Raw genomic sequence first — 15,834 nt, forward strand, 5'->3', positions numbered from 1 at the left:
GTGTGAAAAACACAGAATATAGAGCATGCTGCGATTTTCACGCAATGCACAAGTGCTGTGTGAAAAACAACGCTTATGTACACAGCCCAATTGAAATGAATGGGTCAGGATTCAGTGCAGGGTGCAATGCGTTCATGTCACGCACATTGCACCTGTGCGGAATTCTCGCCTGTGTGAAAGAGGCCTCAGGTTCCTTCACAGGCGGCAGATTGTGTGGCAGAAAATTCCCAACTGAAAATCCGTTTCATTCACCTGAATGGGGTTTGCAGAAATCCATGCGTTTGATGCCCCATTAAAAAGTGGAACTGATTTTCCGTCACATCATTTTCTGCCACAAAATCTAATGTGTGTGAAGACAAGTGAAGTATTTACATCAGAAAATTTCCAAATTGCATTGACCAAATGAGAAAATACATTTTTTTGGTGCCAAACGAATAGAGGAAATATAAGCGCATATACTATCACTACAGCAATTAAAGACCAGTGGTTGTGTAAACACTGTGCTGGATTTGGCTGTGGGCTAAAACGAAGGGTAGTATTCTGACGGCTCCCTGGTTTTGATCCGTTTACCCTTGCAGGGATTTGGTATTTGCTGCAGGGAAAGCACCAGGCCCCTACCTTTTGGAGTAATCTTTGTGTGGTTGACTGCTGATCCATGGGGGTCAAGAAACACCAGTGTGTATCACCAAAGAGACAGGCATACATCAGTAACAGGCCGAGGTCAGAGCAGTCAGAATATGTGCAAATCCAAGAAACAGATCTAAAGTCAGGGCAAGCAGCAAAGTTTTAAAATGGTAAACAAGTACAGATTGGGTCAGGCAGAGGACGGTCAGAGGCCAGGAATCAGGCAGAAGTCAATACATTTGGCAGACAATCAGATGCAGCACACCTTATCAGGAACTAGCAGACTAGTGAACCCTGTTGGCTAGGCAGAAAATGAGACAAACAGCACGTCATACATAGAAAAAGCTGAATAACACATTAGAAACAGCCTAGCAGCTGCACACATAACTAAAGGAGGGTTAACTCTTGCAGGGCTTCAGAATAAGGTTAGGTTTAATTAAAAAAAAATTGAATACAGGCAGCGAAGGTCCAGAATGCTGGACCTAAAACAGACACAGTGTGAATGGAGTAGCACCCAGTGCCTGTTCAAGTTAGTGGTGCAGAGACTATAGACATAATATAACCTATGCTCATGCTGGGGATAGGCATCTATATACTGTGTATTATTTTGTATATTTATGATTTCAGAAGTGTAATATTATATTTGAAGTGCATCTATTAGTTTGTCTACTTTAAAAAATAAAATAAAAAATCCAACATTGTGTGCTGATTAATTTCATAATATAACCTTTTAGAGAGACTGAGCACGATTTTTCCTGTAACCGTGCCCCAAATCCCATGCTTCTTTTGAAAGCCATAGAATATCCCATTTGGGCCTATTTTCATAGAAAGCCAATTAATTTATCTGTATATTTTTGAGCTTGCAGCGGAAATAATACTGTACATATGGAGAACATTCTATCTCAGACTTGGTATCTCATTTTCAGCATTAGCAAAAGCCCATATGATGGCTTTATTCAGATAGGTTCCCCGTTTATGATAATATTATATTAGTGTAACAGGTCAGGTAACAAAGTGTGCCTGTATGAATACTAATATTTTCTATATATATATATTTTTTCAGCAGGCTGCAGTTCCATATATCATTTATCTGGATCTTCAGGAAGTGTTTCCAGTCTAAATTATCCATCAAACTATGAGAACAGTAAATCGTGTGCATGGGAGATCACAGTTCCTGAAGATAAAGTAAGTGGTGCCAGCCTGAAAGTAGTGCACCACTGACCCCAAGTTCTTGTAATTTGTACTTAAATGTTATGTCCCACAGTTCTTACCATGTATATTTAGATTTCCAGACTACAGTTTTTTCCAAGCAAGGTTTAGACATATCTATAAGTGTTTTATAGAGGGACAGATTTAGTAATGCTGTCATAGGATGCCTCATTTTATGAGATGATAAAAATTGGACAAATTTCACCACATTTGGCACACATGACAAGATGCATTTAGTGTAACTCCTTTGGCCAACTCATGCCTGCCATACATATATTGTGCCATAATTAGCACACATCAATAAATAAATAAATTTGATTTATACATTACAGGTTATCCATTTCTGGTTTGAGGAGTTCCATGTGGAAGCCAGTACATTATGTAGTGAAGATCGTGTCACTATTGAAGATAATATTGGGGTCTTGGGTATGTAGACTGAACAGTTATTCTAAAATTGTCTTCTGTGGCACATGAAGTGTTTAGGATTTAAAATATAAAAAGCACAAAATTGTGTGACAGTTTTATTTCTGTTTATCTGTATAGTAGACGGAGCTCCATTTTTCTGAAACAGAGCTCCAAATCTCCTGCTTACCTTTACACAATTACATGTTAAATTTGGATCAAGAAAAGATGCTGTCTCCCTGATTGAACAAATGAAGATTGTGTCCCTAACTTCTTTATATGTTCAGAGGGACATAATATTCACTTGACCCAAAATATTGACAGGGGGCATGTAGCAGGGTTAACACACAAACTCTTAAAGGAGTTCTGCACTGATGATCTATCCTCTGGATAACTGATGATCTATCCTCCGACACCCGGGACCCCCGATCAGCGGTTTGAGAAGGCAGAGGCGCTCCAGCAGCGCTGCGGCCTTCTCACTGTTTACCGCTGGCCCACTGACATCACGACTAGTATCAACTAGCGTGGGTGCGGCTAAGCTCCATTCAAGTGAACAGAGCTTAGCCCCGCCCATGCTAGTTGATACTAGTCGTGACGTCAGTGGGCCGGCGGTAAACAGTGAGAAGGCCGCGGCGCTGCTGGAGGACCGCTGCCGTCTCAAACAGCTGATCGGCGGGGGTCCCGGGTGTCGGACCACACTGATCAGTGATGATCTATCCAGAGGATAGATCATCAGTTAAAACAAAGTGCAGAACCCCTTTAACTCAAATTTCTTAACTCATCGCGTTATCTTGAAACAAAGGCCATTGAAAAGCAATTGAAGGTGTTTGCTTAATGCGTTAAGTTTCGATAACACGTCTCATAAAGCATGTGTGTTAACTCCACTACATCTGTATACTTCATTTGTATTAAGTGAAGTTTATGTCCCAGGGAGACATGATCTTCACCCGATCCTTAAAGCTTGCCTGAGGTTTCAAAACAATTTGCATAATGGCTGTGGTTCTTTGTACTATCATAAATGTGGCGAAGCAGGTTTTTTTGGGCATCACTAATGTTTTTTCAGCAATATTATTACTTGTTTCAGCTGTACAGCTAGATGCATTTTACTCAGAAGCAGGGGGCATCATCCTTCTGCCAGTACTCACAGAACATATAAGGAGGGGGAAATCACACTTACAGATGCATAGGAGGCTCCTGTGATGTTCAGAACCAGTGTAGAAGCAGTTCTTTTATCAGTAGTCACAGCCCTACTGTATTTTTTATTTTTTTTTGTATCAATACATTTCTCATAAAGAACCAGAACTTATATATTTATTCAGGGGCGTAACTACCGTAGCGGCAGACCATGCGACTGCTATGGGGCCCAGGGCAAGAGGGGGCCCAGTCTTAGTTGGGAACATCTTCTCTTCTACCGGAGGTGAAAACTTGGTCAGGACTCTACCCACTAGGAACAACTTTTATCAAACGAGGCAGTGGGAAAAATGGACCAAGGGTCATTGAAAGGGGTTTAGGCAGAAACCCTTCTGTCCTATTTGGGGGGCCCGGTTTGATCCTTGCTATGGGGCCCTTACTTCTCTATGTACGGCACTGTATTTATTAATATACTTGTACTGCTATACTGACCTTTTTACTCATCTATAATCAGGTACTTTCTGTGGACACACAGTTCCTAAGCCACTGGTTTCAGGCGGGAATAGAATTTTCCTGACATTTACCACTAATAGTGAAACCAACAACAAAGGATTTCATGCCAAATATGAAGCTGTAGATCCCCAAAAAATAGCGGGTGAGTACAGCAACTTATTTTTAATTTTGTGCTTGAGTACATTTTCCAGCTAAAATTTGACTCCACAAAACATTTCTATTGTTTTGATCACCCAATGATAATGCAAGCGGAGCTATATACTGTGTAGATATATATATATAAATATATATACTGGTCATCAGTATTAGAATCTCAGAAAACCCTTTTAAGGTAAATTATAATCCTAGTTGACTTGAGAGAAAAATGTAGGTACGTTTCATGATATGTTTTTTAAAATCTATTGTTTCAGATATTATGGGAGGTGGAGGATATTTAGAAGGCAACACAGGAGAGTTTCAGTCCCCAAGCACGTATAACAGCAAGAATCATGACATGTACCAGGTAATTACTCCACTCTATCGGAGGGTGTTGAAAGATTTCCTTGAAACATAGCACTGTTTTGACTCGTTTGGACTGGGAATTGAGACCAGTTGTGGTTTTGTTTATCAGTTAAATTGTATTCTATGAAAATATGGCTACAATTACTGTCAAATGACTGAAGGCTTGCCATTCTGGCATCGATGGCTCTCTATTAATGTAATTATCACTTAAGATGAAACATGTGATGAACAATTGTATTGGGTCAATTGCTTACTAAAGTGGAAGGTGAAAATCCAATATAACACATAATTATCTCATAGTAATTCATGTAGACACACATAATTATAGTAAAAGGCTGATACTGCCCGTGGGCGTCTTTCTCAAACTGATGTCATGTATAGTAGTAAAAGTTATAGCACTGTCTTAGGGATAAGGCAGTCTAGAACTATAGTACATAGTACAATATAGTGATAATATAGTGACAAGTTGTCTTAGGTTGGGTTTATAAAGGGTCATTCACTGCTGTTAAAGGGGTTTTCTGATCTTTAAAGATTATGTGCAAATGGATTAAAGTTCACCTGTTACCATGAAATTAAATCTGCAGGTACTATGTTATAGAGCAGGAGGAGCTGAGCAGATTGATATATAGTTTTGTGGGTAAAGGTTTAGCAAAATGTATAATTCAAGGCTAGTTTCACACTAGCATTGTGAGAGTCGGCAGACTGTTTCGGTAGGGAACAGCCTGCTGGGTCTCTCTGGATCTGGCATTGCCAGAAGCCACAGTGTTCCTGTCCAGCCCAATTAAACTATAGTGGGGACCAGAGGAGATCCAGACACAACCAAGGAAATATGCCGAGTTTGAAACTAGCCTTAATCTCTGCTTTTCTGAGTTCAGTTGCACATAGGAGCCATCTTCTCAGTTATTGACAGCTATCTCTGTATACACATTTACAAAGAGAATAGTGTTATGTACTGGTAATAGCCAAATAGGTTGTCTTGAGCTCAGAAAGAGCAGAGATATAAATATATAAATTACAAGTTTTACTGGATCTTTTAACATAAAACTATATATCAGTCTGCTCAGCTCCTCATACTCTATAACATGCTGCCTGCAGATTGCACTGAAATATAGGTTAAATGCAGTATGGTTAATCACTTCCTAATGTAGAGTCTGGAGCTGAAATGACTCTGTAACCAGTCTAACATGCAGACATACAATTTATTTATTATACTCACTTATATAGTGCTACTATATTCCACAGCGCTTTACAGACATTAGGGCTGCGGAATATAGTTATATTAGCCCTCTCTCCCCAATGGGGCTCACAATCTAAGGCCCCTATTAGTATGTCTTTGGAGTGTGGGAGGAAACCAGAGTACCCAGAGGAAACCCACGCAAACACGGAGAGAACATACAAACTCCATGCAGATATTGTCCTTGGTCGGATTCAAATCCAGGACCCCAGTGCTACAAGGCACCAGTGCAAACCACTGAGCCACCGTGCTGCCCGATGCAATCTTCTGCCCGTGCGACCTATGGTACGCTGAACACCAGATCCTGCAGTGTAGCAGAGCAGTGTCAGTGAGTAATAAAGCAGTGTCTCAGCAGCTGAGTTGTAATGTCTCTGAAAAAAGATTAGTTTAGCATCATCTAGAACTATAGTACATAGTACATAGTACAATATAGTGATAAGCCGTCTTGTGTTAATTAGCCCCTATCTTTAAACAATCTATATGCAAATAGTCCTGCACAGTATTAATAGATGTACACACAGATTTTACTTTACATTTTGCCATGGATATCACACCTTGTAATATAACAGTTAAAATCAAGGGGTCAAATCCAGAAGAAATGTGTGACAGATGGGGGCACCTGTAAAAACTTGCAGTGTGTTCAGAAACCCATTCATCCCCATTCACTTGCATTATACTATATTTTGTGGCAGATAAATTCCACACTAAATATGCAATAAAATGTACCATGTAAACTTTAGATTAAAAGACATTTGGACTGACCCTCTGAAGTGCTGGCCCACAAAGTATGTTTAGAGATCTTTATTGTGTGTGGTACTAACAGTATGTTGATATTTGTTTCTAATTCTGCAGTGGAAAATCTCAGTTGATGCTGGCTACAGAGTAAAACTGTCCTTTATAAGATTTGACTTAGAAGTTCCAGGACCAGCTGGTTGTAATGAAGTGGTTGAAATTTACGATGGTGATGGAAAAGGATCTCAGAAACTGGGTTTGTTCCTTCTATTGCATCAAAACATTTATTTATTTTGTGCACTTATATAGCGCTACCAGGGGGTAGCTAATGGCTCATGGGCTCTGGTGCAAGAGTTCAGCTTGGGGCCCCCTTCCCTCAGTGCTTTGTGGCCAGGGGGAGGAAGCGAAAAGCCTTCGTGCTGCCCGAGGCTAAAATTGAAACGGCACCCCAGCCCCCATGCCAAATTCTTGATTTAACCCCCTTCCCTTGAGCCAAAGGTGTAACTTGACCAGCATGGACTTTCTATAATACTGGTGTCTTCTTATGCACCACAAGGGTCTTTGGGCACCCTCAGGCTCCTGGGCCCGGTAGCGACTGCTACCTCTGCAGCCCCAATAGCTACGCCCCTGAGCGGTACCATATTCCTTAGCGCTTTACAGACAGTATGATCTGGCTGTCCGCAATGGGCCTCACAATCTAAGTTCCCTATCAATATGTTTTTGGAAGCGCGGGAGGAAGCCCACACAAACACGGAGAGAACATTTACTGTGTAATCAGTAATATCAATAGAAATAGTATTGTAATGGCAGATATTATACTCTTGTCAGTATCCACTTGGCATTAAAAGGGTTTTCTAAGATTTTAATACTGATAGCTGCTATTAGGAATTTCAGGGCCCCATACAGGCAAACATTGTGGACCCCACCCATCAGTCCTTCTCACATTAATAGCCATAACAGCCCAAACTTTTTTTTTTGTGACAGGCCATTTTGCCATACACATAAGTAAGATTTTAATTTCTATCAACTTTTATGATCGGTTAATGAAGGGGGAAAAACTTGCCCCATTTTTATGTATGCTGTTTAGCTTTCACCACACATAATGTGTTCACATTGTTGAATGGATTAGGCAGTGGCTGAGGGACAGACAACAGAGGGTTGTAGTCAATGGAGTATATTCAGACCATGGTCTTGTTACCAGTGGGGTACCTCAGGGATCTGTTCTGGGACCCATATTGTTTAAAATCTTTATCAGCGAAATTGCAGAAGGCCTCGATGGTAAGGAGTGTCTTTTTGCTGATGACACAAAGATTTGTAACAGGGTTGATGTTCCTGGAGGGACACACCAAATGGAAAAGGATTTAGGAAAACTAGAGGAATGGTCAAAAATCTGGCAACTAAAATTTTATGTAAAAACACAAATGCAATCGCACTCTGCAAACCAGCACTCTGCCCTGCCTTTAAGCTGGATGTTAAATGAGGCATTGGTGTACATTTTGGCCAAAGCGTAATAAGCCACTCACCGCGTCAAGGTCGCCTCCCTGGATTTTGTGTGGCTGCCGTGGCCAACAACAGGTAGGAACTAGTGTTAGGGACCACTCATGAGGCGACCTTGACGCGGTGAGTGGCTTATTACGCTTTGGCCAAAATGTACACCAATGCCTCATTTAACATCCAGCTTAAAGGCAGGGCAGAGTGCTGGTTTGCAGAGTGCGATTGCATTTGTGTTTTTACGTTTGTATCTGTATTTCGCCATAGCAATGAGCACCTGCATACAGGTAGTGCGGGCTGAAACCCATCACAACTAAAATTTTATGTTGGTAAGTGCAAGATAATGCACCTGGGGCGTAAAAACCCAAGAGCAGAATATAAAATCAGTGATACAGTCTTAACCTCAGTATCTGAGGAAAGGGATTTAGGGGTAATTATTTCAGAAGACTTAAAGGTAGGCAGGCAATGTCATAGAGCAGCAGGAAATGCTAGCAGAATGCTTGGGTGTATAAGGAGAGGCATTACCAGTAGAAAGAGGGAGGTGCTCATGCCGCTCTACAGAGCACTAGTGAGACCTCATTTGGAGTATTGTGCTCAGTACTGGAGACCATATCTCCAGAAGGATATTGATACTTTGGAGAGAGTTCAGAGAAGAGCTACTAAACTAGTACATGGATTGCAGGATAAAACTTACCAGGAAATATTTAAGGACCTTAACATGTATAGCTTGAAAGAAAGACGAGACAGAGGGGATATGATAGAAACTTTTAAATACATAAAGGGAATCAACAAGGTAAAAGAGGAGAGAATATTTTAAAGAAGAAAAACTGCTAAAAGAGGACATCGTTTTAAATTAGAGGGACAAAGGTTTAAAAGTAATATCAGGGAGTATTACTTTACTGAGAGAGTAGTGGATGCATGGAATAGCCTTCCTGCAGAAGTGGTAGCTGCAAATACAGTGAATGAGTTTAAGCATGCATGAGATAGGCATAAGGCCATCCTTCATATAAGATAGGGCCAGGGGCTATCCATAGTATTCAGTATATTGGGAAGACTAGATGGGCCAAATGGTTCTTATCTGCCGACACATTCAATGTTTCTATGTATGTTACAAAAAATGTATTTATTGTAATGCTTTTTGTTCCATTATTTTCAGTAACATTAAAGGGGTTTTCCAGTTCATGCTCCGATGCTCTCCTTTGCCCTGCGCTAAATTGCACAGGGCAAAGGCATTTTTAGGAGTTCCGGTGACGTACCGGGGCTCTCCATGGGGCTGACAGGAACCCCGGTGACGTCACCGTCACTGATGGGCGGGATTTAGCTCTGCCCTAGCCAGTAAAATGTCGGTGACGGTGACGTCACCGAACACACTGCCGGGCGGAAGTTACCGCCCGGCAGTGTGTTATTGAAAACAAAAGAGCCCATGCCCTGCGCGATTTAGCAAAAGATGCTCCGATGCTAGGCTCAGGGGGGCTGCCGGGGTGAAAATAAGGGTATGTCCGGGTTCAGCTCTGAACCCGGAAAACCCCTTTAACTTGCCAGAAAAATGTATCTTTAACTTCTTGACCATAAAAGCAAATCTGGAAAGTGTTAAATTTTTCTGCCATAACTTTTGCTAAATAAATTAATTTAGAGATTCTGCTGGGAACTAACCCTCATACCTTCTGAATAGAAAGCAGCAGGCTTACCTCTACACTATAGAACTGCTTTGATATGAGGACACGATTTTCTGTGCTCTAAAGGGCTGTCAACAGATTTGTACATATGAAACTGGATGACCTGTTGCATGTGCACTTGCGTTGGTCCCATGTTCATATGTGCTCACGTTGCTGAGAAAAATTATGTTTTAACATGTGCAAATGAGCCTCTAGGAGCAATGGGCATTGACATTACACCCGGAGGCTCCACTTTTTCTGCAATTGCCGTGCCCTCTCCACTTTGATTTGATTGACAGGGCCAGGTGTGATGACATTTTCACTGCCTGGTCCTGTCAATTAACATGGAGAGGGTGTGACAGTTACAGAGAGAGCTGAGCCTCTAGGAGTAAAGGTACCACCCCTGTTGCTCCTAGAGTCTCATTTGCATATATTAAAACTAGAGATGACCGCATTTAAAAAAAAAATCGATTCAGCTGGTTTTGACTAATTTTTTTAAAACATTTGGTTCGATCTGAATTTATTTGTGGCAAATTGCGTTAAAAAACAGCTATTTCCTGGCTGCAGAGAGCCTTTATAGTGGTGTAGAACACTATGCCTTGCAGTAACACGCTTATGGAGTCTGCTGTGGTAGTGAAACAATACTGTGAGTCAGTATGACATGCAGATGACAGGCGTCGCTCTTAGAATCACTGCACACTTCACTTATTTGGGCAGTTATGGGGCCAAAACTGACCAAATAAGTATGAACTCAGCCTTACAGGTCGATGTTGGCGTCAAGAAGAAGAGCACTCCTTTTAAACCGTCGCCAGCTGATTCCACATAGATATCTACAGACCTGTTCTATTAAACGCTTATACAAGTAGAGCCCCCCCCCCCCCACCCCGAAAGAGTGGAGAAGGTGTCAGCAGTAAGTTTGTTTTGACATCACTGATTATTTTGCCCTTCCTATGATCTGTCAGAACAATAATCCCCAAAAAACTGATCCTGTCTGTGGAGCCTCTGCCTTTACTCGGTCAGCATTTGGTCAGTAATCCATCAGTATTGCTAAAGCCCCCCAAAAAAACAGGAGTGGATCCAAAACAGATGACACATGGAATGGAATAGTTGCATGTCTTCTGTGTTTTGAACCCACTCCTGCTTTTGGCTAACAAATCATAAGCCAATTCTGATGCAAAATAGGAACCATGTAGGCCTTACAGCTGTTACATAGACAGGATCCGTTGTGCGACTCATTTTCCCTACCTTCTGACAGATCCGAAAAGGGTCAAATAAATGATGATGTCAGCCAGGCCAAAAGGCAAAATAGCGGCCCAGTCATGAAGTGGGGATGGTGGAAACAGCATGAGAAGTCCACATAGTGGCCCTTTGACATAGTGGTGAGGTGGAAGCAGCATGAGGAGACCACAGAGTGGCCCAATGACAGTGTGGAAGTGGCAGCAGCAGCATCATCAGGAGACCACGTAGTGGCAAACTGACAGTATGGAGGTGGAGGCAGGAGAAGCATCAGGAGGAGGCACAATGACAGTGTGGAGGTTGCGGCAGCATCAGAAGGCCACAGAGTGGCAGCATCAGGAGGAGGCCACAGGGTGGCACAATGACAGAGTGTGGAGGTGGCAGCAGCATCATTAGGAGGCCACAGAGTGGCACAATGACAGAGTGTGGAGGTGGCAGCAGCAGCATGAGGAGACGACAGGGTGGCACAATGACTGTGTGGAGGTGGCAGCAGCAGCATCAGGATGCCACAGAGTGGCAAGGTGACATAGTGTGGAGGTGGCAGCAGCATCAGGAGACCACAGAGTGGCAAGATGACATAGTGTGGAGATGGCAGCAGCATCAGGAGACCACAGAGTGACCCCGTGACAGAGTGGGGAGGTGGATGGCAATACCAGTACCAGCTGAAAATGGTGGGTGAAGAAGGAGCACTTGGCATCAGATGTGTGGCATCTGGCAGGTGGCAGCATCAGAATAGTAGCTGAGGCAGGTAGCCAGAAGAAACTGGTCTCTTTTGTCAAAGTGTTGGTGTGGCACCATGGATGATCTAGTCTGACGCATCAGACATTGGTGGGTGGAAATCCTGGCTGATCCACACCTGATTCATCTTGACAAAGGTCAGTCTCTCCACATTTTGGGTGGAAAGGCGAGTTCTTATTGGGGTAACTAGAGCCCCCACCAGACTAAACACCCGCTCTGATGCCACACTACTGGCTGGGCAGGACAGATTTTCCAGGGCAAACTCGGCCAGTTGCGGCCAAAAATCCAGTTTAGCTGCCCAGTAGTCCAGCGTATATTCAATGTGGGGTGGTTTAGATCCTAGCTGCTGCTGCAGATGAGTAGTTTCTTCACTAGGCGGGTGAAGAAAGCTGCTCATCAGTGACTCGAAACTCATGTTGCTGTTGATGGAGCTGGAACTGCTACTACCCCCACCCTACAGCAGCCATGGCAGAGGAACGTAAGCGCAAAGGCCCCCCCCCCCCCCCCCCCCCGGTAAGACCTGCAAGAGGATGGACGATATTGCAGATAACTGACTACATAGGATGTCTCTATAGTAGTTCAGTTTGTCCTCCCTCTCAGCGGGTGTAAAAATGGCCCCCAGTTTGGATCGGTAGCGAGGGTCCAACAAGGTGGAGAGCCAGAAGTCATCCCTCTGCCGAATGGTGATAAATCGGCTTTCACTACGCAAGCCAATGAGCATGCATCGGGCCATTTGTGCAAGTGACTCGGAGGGACGCCTTTCCTCCATCTCCACTGAATACTGCCACGATGTGTCTGGGTCCTCTGCCTTGTCTTCCTCATCGCTCTGTAGCTCCTCTGGCTGCTCCTGCTCCTCCTCTCCTGTCACCTGTGTAGAAAAACCACCAATTCCGCTACACATTGCTTGTACTCTAATGTCCTCCTCCTCCAGTTCAGCCCCCACAGGGCTCATGTGGCCGTGAGATCCAGGTGCCACGTCTCCAGGCCCCTGAACAGCCAGATTTACCAGCATTTGTTCCAGGACATGAAGAAGTGGAATTATGTTGTTCATCCCATAGTCCTGGCGACTGACAAATAACGCGGCCTCCTCAAAGGGCCTGAGCAAACGGCAGGTGTCACGCATGAGCTGCCACCTAAGTTACACAGGAGAGTACTCCTGTCCGCTTGAAACATCAAGAAATTGTTTATGGCCTTTCTCTGTTCGTATAGTCGGTCCAACATATGGAGGGTGGAATTCCAACGGGTGGAAACGTCGCATATCAGTCTATGTTGGGGAATGCCGATGTGCTTCTTCAGCTCAAGGAGGGTGTGCTTTGCCGTGTACCAGTGGCTGAAGTGCATGCAAAGTTTCTTGGCCATTCTTGCAGATGGGTGGAAGACTTCAGGAACCGCTTGACAACCAGATTGAACATGTGTGCCATGCAGGGTGCATGGTTCAGCCCTCAGTGACGCAGCACCGACACCATGTTCTTCCCGTTGTCGATCACCATGGTTCCAATTTTGAAGTGTCACAGAGAAAGCCAGGATTCGATTTCTTGATGAAGGACATGGAGCAGTTCCTCCCCTGTGTGACTCCGTTTGCCCAGGCAAACGAGCTGCAGAACAGCGTGACACCGCCATGCTATGCAGTGGCGTACCTACCATATAGGCAGACCACGCAGCTGCTATGGGGCCCGTGAGGAAGGGGGGCCCGCAGTGGAGGAGAATCCCCGCCCCCGTCTATCTTCCTAACTGTCTCCCGTCTGCTAGCCCCGCCTCCCGTCGGCTAGCTCCGCCTCCCGACTGTTAGCTCCATTATGCCTGATTCCTCTCTGGATTGCCACTACCCCACCAGTAATGAAGTAAGTGACCGCTTATAGGTGAGGACAGTGCAGGGGGGTGGGGTCACTCAGCTTTCCCAGGCTATTCCTCTGCACATATGTCATTCAGAACAGGAGGAAAGCTGGGTGCTATTATGTAATGGGACTCAGCTTTCCTGATGTCCTGCATGGCACAAGTGCAGAGGCAGAAGAAGATATGAGGGGAGGTAGGAGCTGTGTCACTCAGCTTTCTCAGACTATTCTCATGTCTCTCCACATGTGCCATGCAGGACAGCAGAAAAGCTGGGTGCTATTACATCATGCAATGTCCCTCAGATTTCCTGCTATCCTGCAAGGCATAAATGCAGATAATAAAAACATGGAAAGGCAGGGGGGAGGGGTTCACCCAGCTTTCCCAGAGACTCCTGTCTCTGCACGTGTCATGCAGGATAGCGAGTAATGACAGTGTCTCCCAGCTGTCCTGCATGACACAGAGGATGGGGGAGGGGGGCACTCGCTTCCTCAAACTTTTCTCATGTCTATGCGCATGTGCCATGCTGGACAGCAGGAAAGTTGGGTGGTATTACATCATGTAACGCCCCAGATTCTTGTCAATACAGTGGAGGAAATAATTATTTGACCCCTCACTGATTTTGTAAGTTTGTCCAATGACAAAGAAATGAAAAGTCTCAGAACAGTATCATTTCAATGGTAGGTTTATTGTAACAGTGGCAGATAGCACATCAAAAGGAAAATCGAAAAAATAACTTTAAATAAAAGATAGCAACTGATTTGCATTTCATTGAGTGAAATAAGTATTTGAACCCTCTAACAAAAAAAGACTTAATACTTGGTGGAAAAACCCTTGTTTGCAAGCACAGAGGTCAAACGTTTCTTGTAATTGATGACCAAGTTTGCGCACATTTTAGGAGGAATGTTGGTCCACTCCTCTTTGCAGATCATCTCTAAATCCCTAAGGTTTCGAGGCTGTCTCTGTGCAACTCTGAGCTTGAGCTCCCTCCATAGGTTTTCGATTGGATTAAGGTCCGGAGACTGACTAGGCCACTCCATGACCTTAATGTGCTTCTTCTTGAGCCACTCCTTTGTTGCCTTTGCTGTATGTTTTGGGTCATTGTCGTGCTGGAACACCCATCCACGACCCATTTTCAGTTTCCTGGCAGAGGGAAGGAGGTTGTCGCTCAGGATTTCACGATACATGGCTCCGTCCATTTTCCCGTTTATGCGAATAAGTTGTCCTGTGCCCTTAGCAGAAAAACACCCCCAAAGCAAAATGTTTCCACCCCCATGCTTGACGGTGGGGACGGTGTTTTGGGGGTCATAGGCAGCATTTTTCTTCCTCCAAACACAGCGAGTTGAGTTAATGCCAAAGAGCTCTATTTTGGTCTCATCAGACCACAGCACCTTCTCCCAGTCACTCTCTGAATCATTCAGGTGTTCATTGGCAAACTTCAGACCGGCCTGCACATGTGCCTTCCTGAGCAGGGGGACCTTGCGAGCCCTGCAGGATTTTAATCCATTGCGGTGTAATGTGTTTCCAATGGTTTTCTTGGTGACTGTGGTCCCTGCTAATTTGAGGTCATTAACTAACTCCTCCCGTGTAGTTCTAGGATGCTTTTTCACCTTTCTCAGAACCATTGACACCCCACGAGGTGAGATCTTGCGTGGAGCCCCAGAGCGAGGTCGATTGATGGTCATTTTGTGCTCCTTCCATTTTCGAACAATCGCACCAACAGTTGTCACCTTCTCTCCCAGCTTCTTGCTAATGGTTTTGTAGCCCATTCCAGCCTTGTGCAGGTCTACAATTTTGTCTCTGACATCCTTGGACAGCTCTTTGGTCTTTCCCATGTTGGAGAGTTTGGAGTCTGCTTGATTGATTGATTCTGTGGACAGGTGTCTTTTATACAGGTGACTAGTTAAGACAGGTGTCCTTAATGAGGGTGACTAATTGAGTAGAAGTGTCTAACCACTCTGTGGGAGCCAGAACTCTTAATGGTTGGTAGGGGTTCAAATACTTATTTCACTCAATGAAATGCAAATCAGTTGCTATCTTTTATTTAAAGTTATTTTTTCGATTTTCCTTTTGATGTGCTATCTGCCACTGTTACAATAAACCTACCATTGAAATGATACTGTTCTGAGACTTTTCATTTCTTTGTCATTGGACAAACTTACAAAATCAGTGAGGGGTCAAATAATTATTTCCTCCACTGTATATGCTAAACACCGCCGGGACCTATCAGATCCCATTCTCTATAAGGGTACTTTCACACTTGCGGCAGGACGGATCCGACAGGCTGTTCACCATGTCGGATCCGTCCTGCGGCTATTTCGCGCGACCGCCGCTCCGTCCCCATTGACTATAACGGGGGCGGAGCTCTGGCACAGCATGGCGGTGCACGGCGAAAGCCGCAGGACTAAAAGGTACTGCATGTCTGACTTTTTAGTCTGGCGACTTTCGCCGTGCACCATATAGTCAATGGGGACGGAGCAGCGGTCCGGTGGCACGGCAAAATAGCCACAGGATGGATCCGACATGGTGAACAGCCTG

The 15,834-nt window shown here is 44.2% G+C and overlaps 1 protein-coding gene across 1 annotated transcript in view; it reads left to right on the forward strand.

Annotated features, from left to right (window-relative positions):
• The window catches only part of LOC122926305 (cubilin-like), a 142,631-nt gene that overhangs the window by 69,178 nt on the left and 57,619 nt on the right, over positions 1-15,834 (forward strand). The window contains exons 2-6 of the mRNA XM_044277679.1: positions 1,688-1,809; positions 2,166-2,259; positions 3,881-4,021; positions 4,290-4,381; positions 6,467-6,602. Of these exons, the coding sequence (XP_044133614.1) occupies positions 1,688-1,809; positions 2,166-2,259; positions 3,881-4,021; positions 4,290-4,381; positions 6,467-6,602 (585 nt within the window). The remainder of the gene's footprint in view (positions 1-1,687; positions 1,810-2,165; positions 2,260-3,880; positions 4,022-4,289; positions 4,382-6,466; positions 6,603-15,834) is intronic.

The sequence above is a fragment of the Bufo gargarizans genome, chromosome 1 (genome assembly GCF_014858855.1).
Source record: "Bufo gargarizans isolate SCDJY-AF-19 chromosome 1, ASM1485885v1, whole genome shotgun sequence".
Classification (NCBI taxonomy): Eukaryota; Metazoa; Chordata; class Amphibia; order Anura; family Bufonidae; genus Bufo; species Bufo gargarizans.